Source organism: Thalassophryne amazonica, chromosome 20 (genome assembly GCF_902500255.1).
Source record: "Thalassophryne amazonica chromosome 20, fThaAma1.1, whole genome shotgun sequence".
Lineage (NCBI taxonomy): Eukaryota > Metazoa > Chordata > Actinopteri > Batrachoidiformes > Batrachoididae > Thalassophryne > Thalassophryne amazonica.
Genome location: NC_047122.1, coordinates 48,860 through 66,451, shown reverse-complemented (window position 1 = coordinate 66,451; position 17,592 = coordinate 48,860). Strand labels below are relative to the sequence as shown.

At 39.8% G+C, this 17,592-nt stretch overlaps 1 protein-coding gene across 1 annotated transcript in view; it reads right to left on the bottom strand.

The window, feature by feature from the left end:
* Nucleotides 1–232: 232 nt before the first annotated feature.
* The window catches only part of rpl15 (ribosomal protein L15), a 30,688-nt gene continuing 13,328 nt past the window's right edge, over nucleotides 233–17,592 (bottom strand). The window contains exon 4 of the mRNA XM_034160822.1: nucleotides 233–592. Within this exon, the coding sequence (XP_034016713.1) occupies nucleotides 287–592 (306 nt within the window). The 3' untranslated portion in view covers nucleotides 233–286. The remainder of the gene's footprint in view (nucleotides 593–17,592) is intronic.

The following is a 17,592-nucleotide window of genomic DNA, read 5'->3' as shown; positions in this document are numbered from 1 at the left end:
ATAAATGTGTATATTGTAACAACCTAAAGAATTTCTAAATACATTGAGTAAATTAAGATTAAAAATTACATAATAGGAAATAAAAGGGTTACATTCCTCTTCTACAAGTGTTGTGGTTTAAGGTTCTAAGAACATTCTGGACTCAGAAACGCCACTCAGCACTTGGGGGGGGATTGTCTACTAAAAATGAGCTGATCAAAAACAATAAGTATTTCAATGAGTACAGAGACGGTGACCATATAAAGGCTTTTTATTTGTGTAAATGTACAGGGGGGCATGGGAGGCTCTAACGGTAGCGGTGCAGCTGCAGAGTGTTTCTCCTCTTCCAGGCAGCGCGGCGGGAGCCTCCGATGGTCAGGTGGAACTTGTGGCCCTTGCCCAGGCCGCGGCTCTTCTTTCCTGCAGACGTCAAGCCGCGCATTTCTCTGTGCTTGTGCACAGCCTTGGTGATCCACTGGGTGTCAGGGTTGCGCCGAATGGCTTTGTGGAAGGGGTCGATCAGAATCACTTCGTAGAACTTGTAGGTGGAGTCCTCGCCCACCCAGTAGGAGTTCATCACTCGCAGAGCTCCACAGTGACGGCCAGCACGCTCCTGGAACACAAGACAACGGGACTCAGGATTATACATAGAAGAAGAAGAAAAAGCTAAATGACTGACAAGACGCATCATGAACAGAGAATGTTGATGAACGGTGGGTCTCCTTCATGGACTCGCTGGTGCAGAACAAGTCTCCTTTTCGGGTAGTTGTAAAACAGCTAACTGATCACCTGCAGAGGAATGGTCTATTTGAAGAGTTTCAGTCAGGTTTTAGAATTCATCATAGTACAGAAACAGCATTAGTGAAGGTTACAAATGATCTTCTTATGGCCTCAGACAGTGGACTCATCTCTGTGCTTGTCCTGTTAGACCTCAGTGCTGCTTTTGATACTGTTGACCATAAAATTTTATTACAGAGATTAGAGCATGCCATAGGTATTAAAGGCACTGCGCTGCGGTGGTTTGAATCATATTCATCTAATAGATTACAATTTGTTCATGTAGATGGGGAATCTTCTTCACAGACTAAGGTTAATTAATTATGGCGTTCCACAAGGTTCTGTGCTAGGACCAATTTTATTCACTTTATACATGCTTCCCTTAGGCAGTATTATTAGACAGCATTGCTTAAATTTTCATTGTTACGCAGATGATACCCAGCTTTATCTATTCATGAAGCCAGAGGACACACACCAATTAGCCCTGACCTCTAGTAATACTGTGAGAAATCTTGGAGTCATTTTTGATCAGGATATGTCCTTCAATGCGCATATTAAGCAAATATGTAGGACTGCTTTTTTGCATTTGCATAATATCTCTAAAATTAGAAAGGTCTTGTCTCAGAGTGATGCTGAAAAACTAATTCATGCATTTATTTCCTCTAGGCTGGACTATTGTAATTCATTATTATCAGGTTGTCCTAAAAGTTCCCTGAAAAGCCTTCAGTTAATTCAAAATGCTGCAGCTAGAGTACTGACAGGGACTAGAAGGAGAGAGCATATCTCACCCATATTGGCCTCTCTTCATTGGCTTCCTGTTAATTCTAGAATAGAATTTAAAATTCTTCTTCTTACTTATAAGGTTTTGAATAATCAGGTCCCATCTTATCTTAGGGACCTCATAGTACCATATCACCCCAATAGAGCGCTTCGCTCTCAGACTGCAGGCTTACTTGTAGTTCCTAGGGTTTGTAAGAGTAGAATGGGAGGCAGAGCCTTCAGCTTTCAGGCTCCTCTCCTGTGGAACCAGCTCCCAATTCGGATCAGGGAGACAGACACTCTATCTACTTTTAAGATTAAGCTTAAAACTTTCCTTTTTGCTAAAGCTTATAGTTAGGGCTGGATCAGGTGACCCTGAACCATCCCTTAGTTATGCTGCTATAGACTTAGACTGCTGGGGGGTTCCCATGATGCACTGAGTGTTTCTTTCTCTTTTTGCTCTGTATGCACCACTCTGCATTTAATCATTAGTGATTGATCTCTGCTCTCTTCCACAGCATGTCTTTTTCCTGGTTCTCTCCCTCAGCCCCAGCCAGTCCCAGCAGAAGCCTGCCCCTCCCTGAGCCTGGTTCTGCTGGAGGTTTCTTCCTGTTAAAAGGGAGTTTTTCCTTCCCACTGTTGCCAAGTGCTTGCTCACAGGGGGTTGTTTTGACCGTTGGGGTTTTTCTGTAATTATTTTATGGCTTTTGCCTTACAATATAAAGCGCCTTGTGATTTGGCGCTATATAAATAAAACTGATTTGATTTTCTAAAAGTGCAAATGTCCTGCAGATACCTGGGCCAAAACAACAAAGAAGCATATATTGGGGCAAAGATCCACAAACCATTTGATAATAAAAAAAAGTAAGGTTATGAATGATAGGGTGAACATGGGGCTGCCTGACCTCAGAGAGCCGGACCAACACGTCTGGTGAGGTGGTCTGCTGTGGACCTTCTGTTTCACTCATCTATATATAAAGCAAGAAGAGTCTGTGTGTGTGTGTGTGTGTGGCTCTCTGACTGTTTATCAGATCGACCTCAGCTTTCAGATATGGCTTGTGCATGGCACAGTGATGTGCATCCTTTATCTTGAAAATTTGGGGGAATTCATTTTCAATCCCTTTATTTTGACATTGCAATGTTAGTACTTCCAAGATGGCGCCCTCTGTGGCGCCTTGTCAGCTAACTCTGAATCTGACTGTCAGATAACTCTGACCAAGAGGTGCAACTTCAGTGTCAGAGTAAAGAGAGAAAACGACAGAGCGGCTGCAGGAGAATGACCTTTGACAGCAGCAGTCAGTTAAACGTGTTCTTTACATGTTTGCCTGCAAATAATATCAAATGTGTCTCGCTGATGTTACTGGTAGCAAAGATAAACATCAGACAGTAGGGCTGTCATGATTAGGAATTTCTGGAGACAATTAATTGTCAGACAAATAATTGTGATTCACAAATATATCGTCTATTTTTTCTTTTTTCTCCTTTATATTCCACTATCGTAGTATAATTACACAACTCTGGAAGAACGTTTGGCTTCTGTGAGTGGAGGAACTGGGAATAGTGTGACATTTTTATCTTCATTTTACATACAGTCCCAAGGGTGAACATTTTGTTGTGTTTTAAAACTTTGTGGAGCAAACACAAACACCAAACTCTTATAAAGAAGGAAAAGGATGTGCAGGAAAACTGATAAATTTAACAGAACTATGCAGTCTGATTTGACTCCCCATATTTTTTTTGTATAAATAAATCAAAATACAATGACAGGCAACTCACTTTGAAATAATTAAAATATATACGTAGCTGCAGCTTAAAAAACATTTTCATTTTAGTGTGATAAAGTCATCCTTTTTTCTCATCAGTCACGTTTTGTGCTTCAACACTACATTAAGCTCAAGATTAAACAAACATCCCTTTGGAAAATAACAGCTGTTAAAGTTCAGCTTTTTGTGATCTGTGCCTCTGAACATCACTGCACAGCTTCTCCACATCAGTGTTTTTTTTTTTAAACCCGTGTATGTGTAATTTTTGCTCAGTTCATTTGTATAATTCATTTTTTAAAGGATATTTGACCATTTATTTCATCTCAAGATCTAAAATTCAGTATACGACGTGCACACGGTGTGAACAGGACGGTGCTGTCGGACCTGCACGGGTAGAGAAAGTGCAGAGAGAAGTAAAGGCACTGCCACAGTTTGGTTTTGTAACATGTTCACTCAGGTTAAAATCCTCTCTCTCTGCTCCGCGCTAGCTGTCTCACGTGCACTGATGGTTCTCAGCAGAATGTAACGTCTCGTGCCTCTGTTCGGGAACCCCACCCTCGCAGTCTGCAGCCAGTTGACTCGGCACACACGGCATGCACGCACAGTTCCTTCGGTAAACTGCACATTTTAGACGGCTTTGAACAAGACAGTCAGTTTAAATTGCCCGTCTTTTTCAAAATTTGAATGTCCAAATGACGGCAGGACGGCTCACTGCCTAAAACTATGAATTGAGAGAAAAACAAAGACTTACATAAAATAACTCGTCAACCACTAAATTAGTTGTTGACTATTTCAATAGTCGATGTAGTTGTGACTAGTCAACTAGACGTGGCGGCCCTACTTAAAACCAAAATGCATCCACAGTGGTGCTGTGGTACGTGGCTTTGGAACCAGAACCTGCTCACCTTCCATGTTATTATCACAGCCTCGCTAACCATCCGACCAAGACGAGAGGGAAGCAGAGCGAGTGAGGCAGCAAGGCTGCGACGCTGCGTGCAGCTGCAACACGATGACACCAGATTCTGAGTCATTTTATGCAACTTTGTGGATAAAACAAATAATTCACGGTAATCACGAATATGAAAAATATTCGCAAATATGAAAAATATTTTGTGATTGATGAATATTGTAATAATTGTGATTGCCCTATCAGACAGTTCATGCTGCTCGCACCATTTCACAATAAAACACTTAATGCCAGCATCCCAACAAATACTTTTACTGTGAAAGGCATTGTGTCAATGTTCCTTGCGACTGAGTTTAACTTGACAACACTGAAGAGATGTTAGCTCTAAAGTTGTTTGTTATAAATGACAAATTTCCCATAATTTCGACAAAATTTCACTAAATACATAAGCTGAATAAAATCTTAGATTTGCTGTGAGTTCAACTTTAAATCAACTGTGTTCAGGAGGTGGGGGTACTCAGGATTTACAGTTTCAAATATTCTAAATGTTCTGTTTAATTTTGTCCGACTCTCTTCCAATAACCTGTTTAATAGGAGTCCTTTTATTTTCATATAATTGATAAAACTGATTTTTGAAAACAATATGAAATACTAATATTCAAATAATATAATGTAACATATCAAAACAGAGACCTAAATGACATAGAAAGTGCTTATTATCAACTCCACATGTCAATTATCTTTTATTTGTGCCAAGTGGCTTTTGAATGTTTGAGTTCCATCAAAATGTATATTATTTCTCCCTCAAATGTTAGAATGTAAGTTGTCGGCTCACATATCAATCCACACATTTCACAACAAACCTAAATGTCCCTGACTCACATTATCAACACTCCTGTATTCACATCCACGTGTCTGTGCTTCATGTACACCTGGCATGCCCGACCGGTCGATTGCGATCGACAGGTCGCTGGCTGAGTTCCAGTCGATCACATGAATAAAAAAAAAAAAAAAAAAAAATCTTGTCACTGGACTCGAGAGGATGCAGTGCTGCTAGAACAGACTGATGCAGCAGGTGGCAGCAATGCACCAATAAGGATGCTGGCTGCTGTTAAACACCAGAGAAGAAGAGCTGCTCTTCTATGGTGGAAGATAAGAAAAGAAAATTGACTGGTCACCCCCCCCCACAAACTGGATCACCCTGACAGTGGATTAACCTTTGAGCACCAGATTGACCAGGTATGTAAGAAAGCTCACCAGCGCATGCATTTATACCGTAAACTCAGGCATTTTAATGTGACAGTACTTTTATGAAGATGTTTTATTCCTGTTTTATTGAATCTGTTCTTACCTTTTATCTGTTGGTATAGGTTTTTAAATATGAAAAACAAAAACCATCTGGATCGTATTGTAATTGAGTGCAACAAGATTGCTGGCGTTTCCTTAAATGACCTGCCATCTATATATAAAAACAGATCAATTAAGAAGGTGAGGTTGATCATGGACGATTCCAGTCACCCCCTGTACCCTGAGTTCGCAATGCTTCCATCTGGTCGTAGATTTATGTCTAAGAAATGTAAGACCAATAGGTATAAGAACTCCTTTATTCCTATTGTTATTAGATTTTTAAACACTATCACATGAGTGGTTTTTAACTCGGTTTTCTTATTACTGAGTTATTATGTTTACTGTGTGGTGAGTTTTCATGGTGAGTTTTTATGCTATATTTTAGATCATGTTATGTCTATGTATGTCCGAATGTGTTCTACTGCTGGCTGCACAACGAATTGCCCCTGGGGGCTAATAAAGTCTACTTAATTTGATTTGATTGTTTATTTAGTCCCCATGGGGGCAATTCAGGTGCAGTCAGCAGTAAAAACTGCATTCATAAAAACACATCATACAAGTTCATAAAAACACAGCAGAATAAATATACAAAACAAAAACCAAGAAACAAGGTGCAAGTCAGTGTAGACTTAAGTGATACTTGATACTGCCTGCACTGTGCATGCGTCCGAGTCTGACTCCCTACACCCAAAGCGATCAAAGGGAATAATGTGATTATTAACCATCAGATGACAAAGTAAAACCTCTTAAAACACTCTAAAGTCAGTTTTAAGCAGAAACGCGGCCGTTTTAAGCAGAAATGAGGCAATAATCGGTGAACTGACAGTGACGCTCTGAAATGTCGTAGGTGCAGCAACACGTCAAACTCAGACTAAGGCGCTCTGATCGGTCCCCCATCTCTTATTATGAAATAATGCTGAATTCATGTGGAACTGATTGTTGTACAAAAGCTTCAAAATCTGTCACTGAGACGGATGATGCCTGGAGGCAGTTTGAAGCAGAAGCGAGGCAATAATCAGTGAATCGCTGCTGACACTCAGAAACGACACATGCGCAGTGAAGGCAAGGGGACGGATTTTTAGTCGGTGACCCTGGATTTTTAAAAATGTCTTCACCGTTTTAAGGGCAGGTGATGTCCAGGAGCAGGGTTGGGGACAACTGCTTTGGAGTCATTTTCACACTTGACTGATTAAAGGTTTCCTTCACTACTGATCATCTCAGGAGGTGATTTCTTTGATGATCTGGGCCCGTATCCGCGAAGCAACTCAAACCCTCTCAAAGAACCCCTAAATTAGCCTAAAATGTCCTGCAAGGAATCTTAACGTAAGAGTGAGGGAGCAGGGAGCAGGTGTCCGAGAGCAACTCGGAGCAAAGAGGGGACAGAAACTGCTGTCTTTGTGAGGAGGCGGGGTTGACCCCGTTGCTAGGCATGACGCAGTCCTCTAAGAGCTGTGATTGGTTGTCAGGGAAAGGGGAGGAGAAATAAAGATATTAATGCGCTCCGCGTTTCTAGTCACAAATGGACAGTAAAAATCAACCGATTATATAACCTGAACTGTATTAAGACGTGTAATTATAAGAATAACTTTGTTACGATGATGAAACTCAGCAAAATTAACTGTTATACAGCTTGAAAATATTTGAACGTACCTCATTCACACACTGAATAACTATATATTAAAAGCGTGTGTGAGTTTTAGTACGTTTATTGTGAGTACATAATTGTAAATGTTAAAATACATGTATGACAAGAATGTGAAAACACTTATTTCCATTGTGATCCATTTAAAATCAAATTAAAATAGATGCAATGATAAAGAAAACAATAGCTGTACAAGCATTGTGTTCTTTATAATTTGCTGTTTAATTATTAAGATCCTATTGTCTTACATACTTTTTGTACATGTTCAATAAAGCCCCTCTATCAATCAAAAACAATATTTACATTTTAACGGCATTTGCAGGAGGCCTTGTGTGCACGTATATGAGCTTTTGACAAGAGTGGAAGTTGTACAAATCAAGGAATATTTATAGATCACTCATCTGTGCATTTGCAAGAATTAATGAGACAAATTTAACTCCATAGCAGTTAGCATGCATGCTAACATCCGCATAACTTGTATCAGTCCAAATGTTAGGTTCCAAAACCAGCATTTCCAGGTAAAGAAGTGTTGATTTCTCGCAAACTTTTACATAATATACGAGAAAGGTGTTATTTCTAGCCAAAAATGTAGCGAAGTTAAGGCCCCCTGACACTTGCACAACTAGGATCTGCGCACTTGCACACACTCTGCTGTGCTCATTGTAAACTGTGCACAGCTTCGTGAAAGTGCGCAAAGTTTTGAAATGTTCAAAATCGCCATCACAGTTATGACACGAACTTCATGTGAACGTTACGCAAACAATTCAAAAACAGTGCGTGTGAGTGCGAGTGATTGCATCAGCGCACTGCATCAGAGCGCAGCTCGTCTGAACGATTCTGAGATGTTAAATCTGTCATAAACATACTTTTACAGCTGCCCACAAGAAAGAAAGAAAATGCAACTGTTTTACCAAGTCATTACAATGTAAACATGACAAACAATTACCTTTTTAGCCGGCCCCAAATGCTCGCGCCACCTCGTTCAGCACGTGCAAAAAAAAGCTGCAGCTGGAACAGCCCCCTATGATACTGCAAATGATTAGAGGCGTTTTCAACAGTCAACGTGGAAAGAAAATGATTAATCCGCTATGAAATAATTATTTTATATATGCAGCGCCCAGCACACAACGCGTGGCAGCCATGGAACAAAGCACGGCATCCAGCTGGGGACACAGCAGCTGGGATCGTCACGACAATGTGCGTGCAAGTGTGCGGATCAAAGTCATGCAAGTGTCAGGGGGCCTTTAGCACATGGGTTAAAGCAATAAATTTTTCCTGGCAAAAATCAATGCCAGCAATTCCCTAAAATGTGGCGAAGTGGGGGCACACACACTTTTTTCCCCTCAATGAATACAGCATACAAATCTATTCTAAATAGCCTCTAAGGAGAGAGAGAGACAAAGCATAAAAAGAATGCAAAACCTGAACATAAAGGTACATAAAAGGGTGGTGGGGTGGAGGTGTAGTCTTGATTCTAGGGGGTCTGGGGGTGCTTCTCCCAGAACATTTTTTAAAAAGCAAGTCAAATTTTGTGTATTCTGGTGAATTTTAATGGGTATGAAGTCCTCTGAAACCTAAAAGTCACTCAAACTGTCAAGTAAAAACAGTATTTATTCTGGGGGGGCTCTTTAAAAGAGCAAGTCAAATTTTGCATGAGCACTGAGAAACTTGAAACTGGCTTATTCACACGGTAAAATGCTCTCACTCGTAAAACAAACGCAGCGCACCGCAACTTAAACTTCATCAAAGCCATTTAAAGATATCAATCGTGACTCACCTTTTTTGTGGATTAAAGTCACTAACCAGGACTTTGGTGCGATCAATAAACGAGGCTCGCCCACTGTGCCCCACCGGAGTTTTTATTCATTTCTCATTAACGTGGCTTTTCCGAGGAGCAGCCAACCCTCAGACCCAAACTGGATCATTAATATCTGACACTTCAACTGAAGTTAAAGATAATTTCCTCCCTCACTTGAAACATGACTCGTTCCTTCAAATGTGCGCGGTGTTACCGGTGTCACGTGGGCTCACCGACAAGCAGAAGTTACGGCCCCTCGTGTAAAAAAGGAAAGAAAAAAATATACATCCATGTGTGTTTTTTTGTGGAACTTCACTGACTAAGCGCTTTTCTTCCAAGTGACTCGTTCTCTGCTGCTTCCACCGTCTGTTAGCAGCTGGGTGTTGGTCCTCCGGGCTGCAGGTCCAACTGATTAAAAAAAAAAACAAAACAAAAAAACCTCACTCTCTCTCTCTCCCCCCACCCCCCACTGGACAGGGAGGAGAAGGACCGTGGCTCATGGCAAACAGTAAACAGAGCGGAGAGGAGTGAAAATTCACACAGTCCCTTCCTCCACAGTTCACGCTGACATTGCTGCTGCTTTGATTAACGCAGAATGAGATGTTGCTTTGACAGTGAGACTATCATATTTCGGCCCCAAAACACGCATGACACAACGTGTGCGCTCATATGTGTCATTCAATTTTCCAAATGACGGAAATCCGTCGTGGTGACGGAGAACTTTAACCCATGCTTTAGCAGCGATTGAAACGAGGAAGTGACATGACCACACTAACGTCCGCTAAATGTTTTGTAAATCCTTCCAGAGCCGTTATCAGGTTACAAACAGCATTTTCAGTTTTTCTCGCCATCTTATACGTAATATATGAAAAAGGTGTTATTCTGAACCAAAAAATTAAGCCAAATTACAAGCTAGCGACATCACCACGTTAACGTCTGTGAGATCATGCCATAAAATTAGGTAGAGAATGTGACTTTTTAACCTCTCAAAATATGTCAAGGTTAGCCATCTTCAAACTTGTCCAAGGTCTGTGTCCCAAGCATGTTCCCTGTGAATTTGAAGACTGTAATAGAACTGGACTTATGCTGTACACAGACAGACAGACGGACGCCAGGTCTTCGCAAAACCCGATGGCCATATGTTAGCCATCGAGTAATAATGATATTAACAGTGTGTATATGATAACAAGAACCTAAACAATTTATAAATACATTAAGACAGTAAATTAATATAAAATAATTATGTAGATTAAGCGGGTAGCGTATTACTGACTCACTGTCATTCTACATACAATATCTCTGAGAGACAACATCTCTGCTTTCTCTGTCTTTTCTGCGGTCTTCTCTGCTTAAAACACTCGTAGGCTTCTTAAAAGTCCTCCCTACTCTTAAGGCCCCCTGAAACTTGCACGAATTTGATGCACACACGGTGTCATGCAGGAGAGTTAAAATTATTAACGGGTGTAGACTGAAAGAGGGGCGCTGGCACATGCAATCGCACAAAGAATTTCAAAATGTTCCAAAAAATCTTTCACGCATAAATGTCGTGCCAACAAACATGAAGTGGTAGAGAAGGTTGAGCGATCTATGCGCCAACACTACGTGCAGCTCGTCAAGTCAAGTAAAGAAGTGAACAGTACGAGTGTTTGCATCAGCGCACCGCATCAGAGTCCAGCTCGAATGAACAATTGTAATGACTAGGGCTGTCACGATTAGGAATTTCTGGAGACGATTAATTGTCAGGCAAATAATTGCGATTGACGATTATATCGTCTATTTTTTTTCTTTTTTCCCTTCTTTATATACTACTATCATAGTATGATTACACAACTCTGGAAGAACGTTTGGCTTTTGTGAGTGGAGAAACTGGGAATAGTCCAACATTTTTATCTTCATTTTACTTATAGTCCCAACCTTTTCTGATTTGTGGTTGTTTCTGTTGAATTTCTGAAATTACAGAACTGCTATAAAGAAAAGTGTGAACATTTTATTGTGTTTTAAAACTTTGTGGAGCAAACATCAAACTCTTATAAAGAAGGAAAAACACCTGGACATGTTCAGGAAAACTGATATAAACTTAACAGAACAATGCAGGCTGATTACACGCCCCATGTTTTTTTTTTTTTGTATAAATAAATCAGAATACAATAAGAGGCAACTCACTTTGAAATAATTAAAACACATAGCTGCAGCTTAATAACAACAGAAATCAGCAGCTTGTATTTTTATTCTGACTCCAGTTCATTTTAGTGTGATGAAGTCATCCTTTTTTTCCCCTCATCTGTCACGTTTTGTGGTTGAACACTACATTAAGCTCAAGACTGAACAAATACATACCTTTGGAAAATAACAGCTGTTAAAGTTCAGCTTTTTGTGATGTGTGCCTCTGAACGTCACTGCACAGCTTCTCCACAGCAGAGTTTTTTTAAACCCGTCTGTGTAATTTTTGCTCAGTTCATTTATATATTCTCATTTTGTAAGGATTTTTTTAAGGATATTTGACCGTTTATTTCATCTTGTGATCTCATAAATTCAGTATACGACGCGCACATGGTGTGAACAGGTCAGTGCCATGAGAACCACACGTGTAGAGAAAGTACAGAGAGTAAAGGCAGCCCCAAGGTTTGTTTTTTTTTTAGTTTTTTTTTTTTAAACATGTTCACTCGAGTTAAAATCCTCTCTCTCTGCTCCGCGCTCGCTGTCTTAAGTGCACTGATGGTTCACAGCAGAACGTAACATCTCGTGCCTCCGTTCAGGAATCTCACTCCCTCACCTGCTCCCTCCCTCGCAGTCCGTAGCGAGTTGACTCCGCACGCGCACATGCACATACACACAGCTCCTTCGGTAAACTACCCATTTTAAATGGCTTTGAACAAGATGGCCACTGTTTTAATCGGCCGTCTTATTCAAAATTTGAAAGTCCAAATGACGACAGGACAGCTGCCTAAAACTATGAATTGAGAGGAAAAACAAAGACTTAAAAATAAATAAAATAAATGACTCGTCAACTACTAAATTAGTTGTTAATGATTTCAATCGTAGACGTAGTCGTGACTAGTCGACTACTCGTGGCAACCCTACTTAAAACCAAAACGCATCCACAGCGGTGCCGTGGTACGTGGCTTTGGAACCAGAACCAGCTCACGCTCCGTGTTATTATCCGAGCCTCGCTAACCATCCGACCAAGACGAGACGGAAACAGAGTGAGGCAGCGAGGCTGCGTGTGGCTGCTGCTGCAGCACGATGACGTCACATTCTGAGTCGTTTTATGCAACTATGTGGATAAAATAAGTAAATCACGATTATGAAAAATACAACCCCTGGCAAAAATTATGGAATCACCGGCCTCGGAGGATGTTCATTCAGCTGTTTAATTTTGTAGAAAAAAAAAGCAGATCACAGACATGACACAAAACTAAAGTCATTTCAAATGGCAACTTTCTGGCTTTAAGAAACACTATAAGAAATCAAGAAAAAAAGACTCAATTCTGAGGAACAAATTATGGAATCACCCTGTAAATTTTCATCCCCAAAACTAACACCTGCATCATATCAGATCTGCTCGTTAGTCTGCATCTAAAAAGGAGTGAACACACCTTGGAGAGCTGTTGCACCAAGTGTACTGACATGAATCATGGCTCCAACATGAGAGATGTCAATTGAAACAAAGGAGAGGATTATCAAACTCTTAAAAGAGAGTAAATCATCACGCAATGTTGCAAAAGATGTTGGTTGTTCACAGTCAGCTGTGTCTAAACTCTGGACCAAATACAAACAACATGGGAAGGTTGTTAAAGGCAAACATACTGGTAGACCAAGGAAGACATCAAAGCGTCAAGACAGAAAACTTAAAGCAATATGTCTCAAAAATCGAAAAATGTACAACAAAACAAATGAGGAACGAATGGGAGGAAACTGGAGTCAACGTCTGTGACCGAACTGTAAGAAACCGCCTAAAGGAAATGGGATTTACATACAGAAAAGCTAAACGAAAGGCATCATTAACACTTAAACAGAAAAAACAAGGTTACAATGGGCTAAGGAAAAGCAATTGTGGACTGTGGATGACTGGATGAAAGTCATATTCAGTGATGAATCTCAAATCTGCATTGGGCAAGGTGATGATGCTGGAACCTTTGTTTGGTGCCTTTCCAATGAGATTTATAAAGATGACTGCCTGAAGAGAACATGTAAATTTCCACAGTCATTGATGATATGGGGCAGCATGTCAGGTAAAGGCACTGGGGAGATGGCTGTCATTACATCATCAATAAATGCACAAGTTTATGTTGATATTTTGGACAATTGAAAGGATGTTTGGGGGATGATAATGCATCTTGCCATAGAGCAAAAACTGCAAAAACATTCCTTGCAAAAAGACACATAGGGTCAATGTCATGGCATAGGGTCAATGTCAATGAGCAGATCTGATTTGATGCAGGTGTTAATTTGGGGGATGAAAATTTACAGGGTGAATCCATAATTCTTTCCTCAGAATTGAGTGATTCCATATTTTTTTCCTCTGCTTGGTCTAAAAAAGTAACCGTTACTGACTGCCACAACCTTTTTTTCTTGATTTCTTATAGTGTTTCTTAAAGCCAGAAAGTTGCCATTTGAAATGACTTTAGTTTTGTGTCATGTCTGTGATCTGCTTTTTTTCCTACAAAATTAAACAACCGAATGAACATCCTCTGAGGCCGGTGATTCCATAATTTTTGCCAGGGGTTGTATTTGCGAATATGAAAAATAATCGTGATTGGCGAATATTGTAATAATTGTGACTGCCCTAATAACGACATATTAAATCTGTCAAACATACTTTTACAGCTGCACACAAGAAGGAATGCACATGCAACTGTTTTACGAAGCCATTACAATATAAACATGACAAATGATTACCTTTTTAGATGGCTCCAAATGCTTTCTCCACCTCATTCAGTGCACGCAAGAAAAGCAGCAGCTGGAGCACTCCCCTGTGATTCCGGAAGGGATTAGAGGCATTTTCAACAGTCAACTCAACAGCTAACCATTCTAACAACTAACCCCTGCTGCGCACAACTGACACAGACTGACACAGAGCTGCTTCATGCATCGTCATGATGCCACATGAAGCAACTCAAAGCAGGCTCGGTGTGAAAGGGGCTTCAGAAGCTCTCTTAAGACCTAAGGTGCTTTGCGGACAACTTTCATTTTACCAAAGGAAAATTTAAAGAAATGTCTCAGAATTCGAGGAATTCTAAGATTTTTCTTAGAATAACGTCACTGGAAGCTATTTTTACCTTAGGCTGCTTCGTGGATACGGGCCCTGGTGTTTAACTTGGAGTGAGAAGATGACAGTAAACTCACCAGCTAAGGGAAACCGGTCTTGTCTTGGCCCTGCTTGCAGATGATTAATGTAGTAAAAATGACTATTGATCCCTGCTGTGGCCGATTAAGTAAAAATAATTGTCTGGTGTATTGGGTACTGAATGAATTTATTAAAAAAACAAAAACAAAGTGAGACTAGTACTCGGTCCACAGTGTGGGGGGATTGTTTGGTACAGTTTCGACAGTCCACATTTGCACAAAATGGCGCTATCAAGGGTTGTTCCTGTTGGAACGCTCTATAAACTATAGTTAGAGAAAGCAACACGTATATTTTATTTAAGAGGGGACTTAAAGAATGGCTCCTTGGTCAGCAAAACTGTGAGCATTAGTTCAGATTTTAGATTAAGAAGAGGGTACAGAGGAGTGTGTAAAATATTTTCCTTTTTTGTTTATGATCAGCACTTTAGCAATAGTGTTGATTTTGTGTTATCTTGTTTGTATTGTCATGTTAATTTGTTTATTGTCGCATTTGTCTCATAATGTGTTATGTTGTATTTAGGGATGTCCCGATCAGGTTTTTGGCCCCGATCCGATTTAGAGTCATCGGATTTTGAGTATCTGCTGATACCGAGTCCCGATCCGATACTTTAAAAAACTGAATGAACAATGAACAAATGCTAAATATAAAATATTTTCATTTTAATCACCTTATTTATCACTTTAACAGTGCACTTGCACTCCTTGAGGTAGCTTGATCAAGTAATAATCTACCAGACTTAAAAAATGTACAAATTTCCATTTTATTTGTCTAAAAATAAATGTCCAAGGTTCCTTATGTTAAACAAGAAATGAAATAACGTGAAATAACAGGTGGTTTTAATTTACAAATGAAAGGTTTCTAAAGAACCATTTACTGATTTAGCTATTTTAATTACAAGTGTTCTAAACTTTTTTTAAAACAGTAATCAGAAATTCTGAGGTAACAAACAACAACAACAAACATTTCCAAGGATTTTTCTCTATTTCTCTATTTCTCTATAAATGAGCAGTCCTGTCAGTTGTTTCTGCACCAATCTGTTTTGTACAGATCTGTGGTTTCTGCCACTAGTCTTCCGTGTTGGACAGCGTGAAGCTATGTCACAGCTCAGAGCATCAAAAGTTGGATTGGGTTGAACTTATGTTTTTTCTTTTGTTCAAAAAATAAAAGATTGGGTTGAACTTTGACAGCGTCAGTCTGCCGACAAGCAGCAATGCGCGCTCCCGTCAGACGCATTGCTTTAGTTCGGCTTTTGACGCGACATTTCTAACGCTTCTAAAAAGCTACCCGTCTCACTGAAAATAATGCCTTTTAGACCGATTCCTGATGCCTCTGACGCGTGAAACGCCCATTAATCTGCAATAATGATCTTGAAATAGCGCTGATCAAAATAATGAGGATAAAATCTATATCAGATTCCTGATCGGGATGCAACGTCCGATTTCGATCAAGTCTGAAACCACGTGATCGGATCGGGACATCCCTAGTTGTATTATATTATATTCCTTTGTATGGGTCATGTATGTTTTGTGTTGGTGGTATTTGGATGGAAAATAGCCTTGAGCTAAATCCAGCATATTTACAGTGCTTATTTTCTGTTCATTAATATGCACTGTCCCATTCAAATAAATTAAGAAATGAAAAACGTATTTACACTGATATCAGAAATGGCCCCAAAACTCTGAAATCTGTGGATAATTCTCATCTATGTATACAGTGATGAAAGTGGGCCATGGAAAAAACCTCCTGAAAATTCTTGGCAAGGGCCAATGGCCCGAAGCCCCTGTCGGAGGGTCTGGGGGTTCTACCCCAGAAAAATCTGAGATCTCAGATGGTGCATTTTCAGGTCTATTCACCAACCAAAATGTAATGCAATGTAAAATGTAAATAGAACAGGAGTATTTATAGCACATTAATGCATCAACCTGTTCCATTTTCACTCACTTCTGAGTTTTCCTAGTTTTGGCAGGAGCTCCAATGCTATTGATAATCTTTGTTTTCCAATTCTTAGCCACTTTAAAATCCTTAAATGTCCTAAATGTGCTTTTACTTCAAGATTAATTTCTGATTACTGTAAATTTGAAGTCCTTCTTACATTAGAATACCTTATTTTTAAACAAATAAAATAGCATGAAAAGTAATGTGTACATGTAGTAATGGAAGATTCATTCATTCATTCAGCAAATGCTTAAAGTTTCTGATGTGGGATAAGAAATATATTTCTTAAAATATAAAGATATATGAAATGGCACTATGCTTTTTTTTGATTACTTGATAGTAAAAAAAAAAAAAAACTAAGTTATTTAAACTGGAGACATTTCTTGCGCTTAAGGCAGTAAGAAAATCTGTGTAGATTTATTTGGTGAAAATAAAAATAGGTCGAACACTCAGCTCGGCCGCGATTGATTCAACATCCTGCAGCTAAAAGCTAACTTTAGCTGATAAACTTCAGCCGAGCACTAACGTCACAAATTTTCACTCACTCAACTCAAATTTTTATCTGTTGCTCAAACTCACAGACACAGTTAAACTCTTGTCTAAAAATGCTAAAGGCGTTAGTATTTTTAGCAGCTGAGAGCTTTACCCGTTAGCTCCACTTAATGTATGATTACAGGAGGAAAAACGCAGCTCATAAGTTTTAATGTCCATAATAAAGTAAACCGTTAGAACCACCACGCAGTCCCCAAAAAACATAATGTAATAAGTGAGTTCAGCATCACCAGTACACATGCATGGTTCTGGCTGGCGGCTATCGGGACAAACAAAGCAATGTGCGCAGCTGTCAGTGCTCGAGTCAGTACACATATTATCTGACTTCACTCTAAACACATAGGTTTGCGGGACATTGTACAGCTGGTGCTTCCTCATCACAAGTGGGGCAGGCATCTGCGAGGTCACCCACTCTAACATTTATTCTGCTTACTTTTGATGAGAAAGCCATTTACCGCATGCAGTAGTGAGCGATTTTACATTGATTACATGTCCGCCGCTAAGCACGTGCATTTGCTTATCCCGATGCCTTCCCATGAGCCCCTGTGCACCCGAGATGCTGAAAATGTTTATACTAAACTCCCAAAAACCAAGACAAAAATAACCCTTCTTTTTTGGAGATTATGGATGGCTTGCAAACCAACACGGTGCATTAATGCCACCAACTGTTTGGGCGTGGAACTTAGTGAATGGATTCTGATGTATGTCGTCAAATCAAACCCAGAAACATTCACCACGTGAGTAAAAACCCTGATTTCCAGAAGGCTTTCATCACTCTATGTGGTG